The 10,123-nt window shown below is 39.3% G+C and overlaps 1 protein-coding gene across 2 annotated transcripts; it reads right to left on the bottom strand.

Moving 5' to 3' along the window:
* Positions 1–2,811: 2,811 nt before the first annotated feature.
* LOC149845871 (protein CURVATURE THYLAKOID 1B, chloroplastic-like) lies at positions 2,812–5,131 on the bottom strand. 2 transcript variants are annotated; one of them, XM_089996049.1, is made up of 6 exons: positions 4,820–5,119; positions 4,366–4,466; positions 4,199–4,285; positions 3,944–4,006; positions 3,181–3,218; positions 2,812–3,108 (listed from the first exon to the last, which is right to left on the bottom strand). In XM_089996049.1, exons 1-6 carry the CDS (start codon positions 4,998–5,000, stop codon positions 3,051–3,053), a joined length of 528 nt encoding a protein of 175 aa, XP_089852175.1. In that variant the 5' UTR covers positions 5,001–5,119; the 3' UTR covers positions 2,812–3,050. The 2 variants fall into 2 exon arrangements, with proteins under 2 accessions (XP_089852175.1, XP_089852174.1); XM_089996048.1 differs by having other exon boundaries at positions 2,812–3,218; positions 4,820–5,131.
* Between the last annotated feature and the right edge of the window lie 4,992 nt (positions 5,132–10,123).

The raw sequence follows: 10,123 nt of genomic DNA, 5'->3' as shown, positions 1-10,123 counted from the left end.
TTTTTGTCCAAAAGACCAATTAAACTAGATGTTTTTATTTTTTAATAAGTAAAAAATCAAGTCAATCTGACACCGGGATTAAAAGTTATGACCAAAACAATGTGACTTGTTTAGTAAAAACCTGTTTTTTAGTTAATTTTTTTTTATTTTAAGGTAAGTCTCACTTTGACCGTGTTTTTGACCACCAAATCGGCCGAATTTGTTTTTTCATTCAAAAGATGGATTAAAGTTGAGAATGCTAGTTTTTCAATGCATAAAACTCAACACAAACTAACATCGATGCAAGAAGTTATGGCTGAAACAAGTTGACCTATCATACCTATTTTTGTTCAATCTTCTAACGATAAATCATTTGTCATTATTACTTTCATGAATTGCCATTATTACTTTTGACCTAAAGCTAATAACAATAATTAATTTATCATTAACTCTTTTTTCCAACATTTTTTGTTATCACCATTTGCCGTTATCAATATTTGTCATTATTAGGAAGCAATAATGACAAATGATTTGTCGCTATCTTCACCCATTTGTTGTTATTACCTTTTTGAAACATCCCATATTCTGGATGTCGGTAAGCTTAAAAAATGCATGCTCAGACCCATTTCATCTATTTTTAGCTAGACAAGGACACCATTTTCACTTAATGTCAATAATTAAAACCAAGATCCCCTCCTAAATACCCTTTTTTAGATCAAATCTCAATCGATTATTCAAATTAATTCTAATTTCAACCGTAGATCCCTCTTTGGATCTGAATACACAAGAAACATATTTGAATTTGCCTAGAAACCTAAAAATATGAGAGTCATTCTCCATATTTAGAGGATCTAAAATCAAAACTCTCAAGCAACATTACTCTACAAAAATTCTTTCATGACCTAGCCTATTGAACCTACCTAACCTAGCCTAGGGTCCAAATCACCCGACTTACCCTTTTTGGAGCTTGAACCTAGCTGAAGTGTTGTCTGTGCTATCCCACACTCAACGATCATAGAGAAGGCTACCTAAGCCCATGGCAAGTTTGATTTTCTTATTTTGTTACTTATTTAAACTATTTTATACATTTTATAAGTTTGAATTATTCTAATTTTTGTATATTTATTATCTTGTCTTTTTTTGAGTTTTGGTGGTTCCCACCACCAAACTTGTTTTTTCTAGGAATTTGTGACCAAAGTACACTTCTTCTTTATAATGCAACTCTAGCAATAACGATCTAACGTCCATGATCAGGCTGATCTATGATCAACTGAGTAGAAAATGTTCGAGGTATTGAAGAACAATTCCCTACACTCTTCTCAAATTCGAATTTAGATCTTAGATCCATTTTCTAAATAAAATTTTAGTAAAAAAACTTGTGTTTTTGCTTTCAAAAATCAAGGATCCAAACCAAACTTCACCCAACCCCATATATAACAGGCCGGGTTTTGTCCCGGTAGCTAATGGGCCCGAGCCTAAAATCTAGCTCATCATGCTGCTCGGTCCATTGCCCACCCCTAGTCATACCAAAAGAATAAGAGTTTTATTAGGCAAGTCACCTTGTTTTGAATATTACTTTTGATTCTGATGTCATATTGACATGCTTTTTTGTCTTGCTTGAAAGCTGAAATCCTCTAATTCATCTTTTGGACAAAAACTTTGAAGATGTTATTCTAAAGGTAAAAAAAAAGTTAAATTTAGAAAGACTTCAAAATGGGCTGAAGACATTGAATTTTGGCATATGACTCCTGATATGAAATGATTCGGTCAAAATTGGTGTGTCTACAAAGTTTAGAAATATCGAGTAAAAATAAGCTTATTTTCATATTTTAATGTTTTTTATAAAATTATTTTTTTTAGTAGGAAATGGGTTTTGAATCTTGTGACTGTGCCGGGGTTTTCAAGGGCTTCAAGAATTAATAGCTCAAAATATGCCAAATCTTTGTGGTGAAAAATTATTGACTTACATTGCAAAAACATGATCCGAGGTCCTACTATAGGAAATAAAGTATTTATGATTAGATTGAGTAATTATAACCTGCATGTATGATTGTAAGCACAATAGTTTCATACCTTGGTTAGTAGTGTGCGTGTGAACCGATATATATATATATATATATATATATATATATATATATATATAAGATTGAGAGTTGGGGCCTTTTTCATGGAAGCTGAATGCTTCTCGATTGAAGGATGGAAAGCAAAGACTGAACGGCAGGTTATGTATCCTCCAGATCCTGGACCAGAATATGAAGATACTAGTCGAATCTGTTTGGCCTAATCTGACAGGCTGTATAGTGAGAACCCTTGAGGGTAGGAGGAGCACGGATGGGGTACAGCTTCAGGCAACCGAGCTTTTGGACAGGTTCAATAGGATACAGTTTTGTAAAGTTTCTTCTCATTTTTTGCCCAGACTCCTGCAAACTTGGCTAGGACAGGGATGAACGAGTCCCAGAAGGACCAACCCCCGGACGGGACCTGTCTTCTTTGAGGTCACAATTTTTGTATAGTTCCATTTCTTCTTCACTATTATTTACTGGTAGGGGTCTGCCTAACCCCAGCTGGGCTGTTGAATTTTTTTTTTTGAGTGTAGGCTGAACTTGATCTGTGTAAATTAGGTGCAGCCTGCTGATGTGTGTTGGATCACGCAAAGATGTACAAAAAGAAAAGACCTTTAAGTGGTTTTGAAGTGCCGCTAAAGGTCTCTAGGTCTGCCAAATTGGCCATTAATACATGGCCCATCGCTGCTTTTCAATTTAAACAGTCACATACTTGTTCAAGTTCAACTAAAGATGTTGTGGAATAAAAGTCAACAATAAGACTAAGGAGTCGATGATAAAGTACTGCTTGTATATATTAGGTCGCATGATATTAGAGAAGATAACAGGGCTGCCAGACTTTTCTTGCTTAAGAAGATTAATGCTAAGAAGCTGTAGAAAGAAAATCTCCCAAACTAAAATTCCCTTGTCTTCTAAGTTAACATCTCATCTCACGGCCTTTCTTTTGCAACATTGGCGGCCCTCGCCTGCAATCTTTTGTTGCTTGTGCTCGTGCCCAACACGAGATCCTTAACTGCTGCCGATTATCTCCTTGTAACTATCCTTGATCTTCTGAAACAATGCTTCCCTGCAAGCCATCATCTGAGAGAGAGAGAGAGAGAGAGAGAGAGAGAGAGAGAGAGAGAGAGAGAGAGAGAACCTGTCTGGTTTATTGATGAGGTTTCGATAAGCGAACCACTGCAAAGATGACAGAGATCAGATCAATTTTAATGGAAGTATATGGCTGTGAGGAGAGCAGCTATATTAATATTGTATATGACGTTATATTCCATCACTGCCGCACATCATGCCCCACTCTCACATATCCCAAGGTTCCCAAGTGTGATGTGCGGTGGGGATTGAATATACCGTCATATACAATATGACAAAAACTGCTCTCGGCTGACACTCTAATGAACCAACTCACTGTTATCATCCCTGCCTCAGCCAGCACATCGCTTAGCAGGGAAGGCTGGAATGGAGGTCAAAACCATATTTGGAAAACTAACACGAACTAGGTTTGGTGGGTTGCACAGATTTGGATGGCTTGAGCTCGTTGATTTAGCTATTAGTCTGAGTTGAAGGTCACGAATCAACAAAGAATTGAACCGTTTCACTGTTTATATGAAAACATCATCAAGTTCAAGAACTCCTATCCATATGAAAACAATGTTTTTTTTTTGAAAGAACCATATGAAAACATGGTCATGTTCCATGAATTGCACAAATGAGGATTACACTTAAATTCTGCACTCAGTCATATTTTCAGTTGATACCCAAACATCAAATTGAACCCTTCCATTGATGCGCTCTTGGGATTGTAGCCATCTTGAGCAGAGAATAAGTGCTTGAGTTCATATGAAATTATGAAGCGACTTGGCGGATGAAAACGAATGAAGAAAGCCAAAGGAAGAGCTTATTACCCCGGTGTAGCCGATTCCTACAACTTCAAGAACCCCTGGGACCAAAGGTAACCTGTCAATTGCCTGCCAAGATGACCATCTTTGAATCAACATCTGAAAACAATTACTTTCTTTGCTCTTCTTTGAAGAGAAGTCCCAACTTGCATTTACTATATGACCATGCTCCTAGGATTCATAAGAAAAGGAGAGCAGGAGAAAAACAGAGAAAGCCCAGAGGAAAACAGAGCAAAATTATCTTTACGTTAGTTTACTTACAGATATCATTCCAGTAGTTCCCCAAAGCGCAACCAATCCAGAGAATGCAAGAGATGTAACTGCATACTTGTCTTCAATTTTGTCCCACTACCCTCGAAACGGATTAATTTTCAGAATGTAACCAAGAAAAAGAAATAAGCACACCAATTAATTAGGAGTACGCTTACTGCTTCCTGGATGGCCTTGGTGATGTCCGAAATGTCGGTCCCGACTTCTGCGGGCGCTTCTCCGGTAGCCATGGCCACCACATTACGGGCAATTCTTCGGCCTGTAGTCACTCAATGTGCAACAATCCAGTCACTCAGGATGCAGACCTCAACCAGGCCACATGATTTCCGTTTCATGCTATTTTTTTTTATATTTACACGGAGAAACTACCCCCAGGATCAGAGACCTAGCAGCATTGGCTTTGCAATCGCTGTCCTGGCAGCCTAAAACTCCGCGGGCTTTCCGGCTTGGCAAAATTCTCAGTATTAAGGAATAAGATTCAATTCCACAAACCAAATACGTTATTTAATTACTACAAATGACTAGTTTTAAAATGGGAAAAAAAGGACTACAACCAACAGGAAACTTTGTCAACTAAGACTATTAAAAAAGAGAATATGTTTAAGGGAGTACAGGAAGCCATGGATTTCCATCTTTCACGATTTTGGGGTCGACTCTGCGATGCCGCCGGCGCCGGTGTGAGCGTGGGAAGTCCGACACATTGTGGTGACACCACCACCTGTGGGCGGCCGGACTTTGTGTCTGGCAGAGCCGAGGATGAGGGGATGGCAATGGTGGCAGCGGATGAGGCCATGGCCACTGTGGTATGCAAATGAACCCCTTAGAGCTCTCTCACTTGGTTGCACCAACAAGGCCTAAAGGTCTGAAGCAAGTGACATATTATTCAGCACCCTTTTGCTCTCCTTACCTGAGTCCCGTGGACGACCACTCGTTGCCTCATGAGGATAGTGTTGACGTGGTTCAAAGATTAGAAGTGCATTCCTAGCCATCCTATTGGTTGGACGTTTGAAACTGGCCCCACCATTTGAAGGGGTAAGGACCTTATTGTTTCTTTTGTTATCCCTCAATCCTCGTTTGAAGAGACCCGGCTGCCTGTTATGGTCTATATATAGGGATGATATTTAGGACGTGTGGTTGAGCAAGTAGGGGTGTCAACGGGTCGGACACCCGCTAAAATGGGTGAGTTCAAACTTGGATTCGACTAAGTGATGCGGGTATCGAATCAAGATTTGGGTTCTACTGGATTTTTATAAGAAAACCATACCTGCATCCAATAAGAATTACATAAACCAGAACCGGTCCATACTCGATAAAATATTATCTTTTACATTGAAAAATCATGGAACTTAATCGAAACTTAGTTGGACCCTGGTTTGGTATAAAATTTTATAAACCATGCCCGACCCATTTAATAATCGGACATCATGAGTTTGAACTGAATACTTAATTGGAACCCCTTATTTGTAACCAAACCAGGGCCGTATAGGATACACCCCTAGGTTGAGGACAAGGGCAAATCTAGGGATGCAAATGGGTCAGATCTGGAACAGCTACATACATGAGGGAGTCAGATCTGGAACAGCTCAAAATTGTAAAACCTCCATCCTGGATCCGACCCATTTACGTACCCACCACACATCTCACTTGATTGGGAGATCTGCATGGGACCCACTCCCACGGGGGTTGAGTAGAGCGAGGGACCCGCAGGGCCTAACGCGGTTTTGGAACGGTGGTTCCTGCCAATCTCTATGTGGTATCCAGGACTTGATGTGTTACTAACTTATGTCACAGTCACACAAGACGTCAGCGATATTTTGAAAACATCTCGTTCTTGCGTGATATTTTCAAAACCATTACGTTCCCTAAAAACCCTGATATTTTAAAGATATCACCTATTTTGAAACATGCCACTCTTTTTCCAATAGTAATGTCATAAAACCCTTCTTTCATTAATAATTTTATATGTTTATATATTTGTTACGTTTTGCATGTGTGTGTGCTGATATTTTCCTGAAAAACAAAATTTTTAAATTTATCGTGATATTTTCTTTGCTAAGATTTTTCTGAGAACTGGTTTTGCAACATTGATGCTAACTAAGGGCATAGTGACAACGCGAGAAATTGCCTGAAAGTTTAAAACGGCAATTTCTCGTGAGATTTATGAAAAAAACATAAATACCATGATTTAAACACGATATTTATGTTTTAAAAGGATATTTATCATGTATTTTTATTTTTAAATAATTTTTATTAATATTTTCTTAGAAAAATTAATTTTTATATTTTTTAATTTATTTTTTATTGCCAAGATTTTGCCCAAAAAATGCAAGATTTATGAAAATTTTTCAATTTCTTGCGAGTTTTTGAAAAACAAGATTTTGTCCATAAAAACGTTTGTCACTATGACTAAGGGATGCAAGTTTGGAGGAGTTTTGACCTGCGTCTGAATTGGATGTCTCACTATCAAATCCGAGAGGTTTCTGAATGCAGGTCAAATTTGGGATATGGCCGTGTCTAGTCAGATCCAAGTCAGGTCCAGTAGACAAACATAGTTGGACCATGTAACCAGACCTGTTTTACCATTTTTACAAGTTTGTAAATGTTGTTTGTTAGAGGACACACATGACACTTTGGAGGATACGTTGAACCAGTGGGACCTGGACTTGGTCTCTCTCAGGACTCTCTCAAGAAGGAACACATGAAGGAGTCTCATATGGTGGAGTCTTCTATGAACCAAGACTCTCAAGAGTCGAAATCTCATATGTTGCTTGTGATGGATTTCAGCTAGTCTTTATCCTCCTCCTCATCTGTATGGTTCCCAACTTTGCATCTCCATCAATGCCTAGTAATGTTCATTAACTGGCTATCAAACTGACCTCAGAAAATTATCTTTTTTTAGAGTCATAATTTATACCTATTTTGCATACCTACGATCTCATGGGATATGTTGATCGAAGTAAACTTGTATATTTGAAATTTGTTAGAGATTCTTTGAAACTGAATCCAACTTATGTTCAATGGATGAAAAATGATAGCTTTATCCTAAGCTGGATCATATCATCTTTAACTGACCCGATTCATGCTTAGATTGTTGGGCTTCACTCTACCCATGCCATGTGGACTGCTCTAAAGGTATCATATGCTGCCCAAACAAGATCCTATATAAAACTTAAGTCTTAATTGCAGGATCTTAAGAAAGGAAATAGAACAATAAGATGAATATTTTCAACAGGCTCATGCTATTGCCCATCAACTGGTTAAGGCATCTAAACTTATAGATGAAGAAGTTATGATTCTTCAAATTCAAAGAGTCCTGCCAAATGAGTATATAGCATTCAAGACCTCCATGGAAATGAGAAAAGAACCCATCACATTGAATGAGTTGCACAATTTGCTACTAGTTCATGAAGTTTGTATAAAAGATATCGACGAGACCATCGTAGACATGACTGTGTTAGGAAAGTTTTAAATTATTAATGATTACTACCAAAAGTGTTTTGAAAAAGTTTAGTCCCATATCTAAGAGAGAAAAGTTTTTCAAGAGGTTTAAATAGAGAGTTTGTAATCTATTCTTTACTTTGGTAAGCCTTGAGTATTTAGGTGGATTGCGGACGTTGCTGCGCATTGTGCAGCAACGGACGCGCCGTTCGCGCACACGCGCGTGCATGCGCAAGGGCGCTTGATGCACAATGTGGCGTTTTGATGGCGCACTTTGCACGCTCGCAGCGGTGCGAGGTGCATATGAGGCGCAAATATCCGTTTTGATTTTTCGGTTTTGAGACATCTGGCCGTTTGAAAGGTTTTAATAGCATTTATATTGAGTTTAAGGCGCTTTGTGACTGTTGGACGGTTTTGAAGGCCTTTGATTGACAGTCAAAGGTGGGTGACCGTTCAGGTACCTTTTCGTCCTATTTTCAAACTGTCAGATTTATGGCCATTAATCTCATTTATCGCAAAACGTTTTGGCATCTCTAAAAGGTTATAAATATCTTCTATTTTCGTCTTTTGAAGACATCAGAATTTTTGACTCTCCAGTTTTCTCCTTTCTTTCTTCTCGGTTTGGCTTGCAGAGTTCATGTGTGGGAGAGGTCATCTGTTCTTGCGAAGCAGTGACTCTCTTGAGGTTCAAGCCTAGTTGTATCCTGGGAACTCAGTCGTAACAAAACCCTTTTTCGCATCTTCGGAATTTCCGGAGTGGGGCGATTGAAGTTCTAAAGATAGCGATCTTAAGAACGTGCCTCTAGGCTTGAAATCTCTTTTCTGAAATCCAATTTTCACAAGGTTGGTATAACAGACTGTTCCTACCGTCATTTTTTCTTCTTCTAAACAACTGTGGAGAGGAAGGGGTGGTCATGCAAATAACCAAGACCGAGGCAGGTCAGGTGGCAAATTCAATAATCAAGGTGAGAGACCCAGGGTCGTACTCCAATATTACGGGAAACCTAGACACACAACCTGTCAATGTTATATTTCAAATATGGCACAAGTCTTGCTCAACTATTCCTACAACATTGCATGTCGTGCCCCACTCTGATGCATCAATATACAATGAGGAAGTAGGGATGGCAGTGGATCGGGGGAAAGCGGGGCCCCTCCCCGTTTGGACCGGGGATGAAGGGTATGAAACAGAGATGGAGGCGGGGGTGGAGGATAAAATCCGTCCCCGCCGCGGAGGCGGGGCGGGGGTGGACGTGCACTTTTCCCCGCCCCGCCACGATCCCCGCCCCAACCCCGCCCCGACCACTTTTCCCCGCAATATCCCCGCCCCGCCCCGCCTCATCCCCGTTTGGACCGGGGATGAAGGGTATGAAACGGGGATGGAGGCGGGGGTGGAGGATAAAATCCATCCCTGCCGCAGAGGCGGGGCGGGGGTGGTGGATAAAATTTTGAGGCGGGGCGGGGGTGGAAACCTTGTCCCCCGCCCCGCCCCACTGCCATCCCTATGAGGAAGGATGATACCTTGATACAAGAGTCACTAATCATGCCACCAATGATATGAACAACTTGTCCATCTACAACGAGTACTAGGGACCAAATTCGGTAAAGATTGGTGATGGTTTATGTTTGAAAATCAATCATATTGGTTCTTTTAAATTTTGTGGTTTGATTCTAAAAGATGTCCTTTATGTGCCAAATATTACTAAGAATTTATTGTTTGTTTAGAGATTTTGCAAAGACAATAATGTCTATTTTGAAGTTCATGTTAATCATTATTGTGTGAAGGATCGTCACACAGGAACTTGCCTCCAGCAAGAAACAAGTAAGAGAGGTCTCTATCATTTTCACATATGACACACCCATAAGGAGGTGTTGGTTAGAGAAAAGACATTGATTGCTTAGTGATACTTGAGGTTTGGTCATCCTGCACTACGTATAGTGTAACAGATAGTTAATAAGTTTGAGTTGCCTTATGAGTGACTGTCAAATAAAATCGTGTGTGGAGCATGTTTAAAAGTAAAAATTCACAATTTACCTTTTGAACGCTTTACCAACACGTGTTGTGGTCCTTTGGACATAGTTTATTCTTATGTGTGGGGTCCTACCCAGTTTTACATATTATGTTACATTTATATACGAATATTCTAAGTTTATTTAGTTTTATCTCAGTAAACATAAATTTGATGTGATTGGTGTGTTTAAAAATTTCAAGATACTTGTTGAAAATCTGGTGGGTAGAAAGATAAAATATCCCCATAAAGATTGGGGAGGCGAGTATCAAGCTCTCTTAGAAATTTTGGTTGAGAGTGGTATAGAACACAAAATTTCATGTTCTCACACTGAATGGGATAGTTGAGCGAAAGCATTGACACATTGTTGATATGGTCTATCTATGATGGCCCAAGCAGGGGTTCCACAAAAATATTTGACGTTTGCATTTAGTACAACAATTTATCTTATTAATCAAATTCCTTCTAA

This window comes from Nuphar pumila, chromosome 2 (assembly GCF_984573655.1).
Source record: "Nuphar pumila chromosome 2, dmNupPumi1.hap1.1, whole genome shotgun sequence".
NCBI classification, from domain to species: Eukaryota; Viridiplantae; Streptophyta; class Magnoliopsida; order Nymphaeales; family Nymphaeaceae; genus Nuphar; species Nuphar pumila.
The sequence above is the reverse complement of the archived record's forward strand: the minus strand, read 5'-3'. Positions and strand labels throughout refer to the sequence as shown.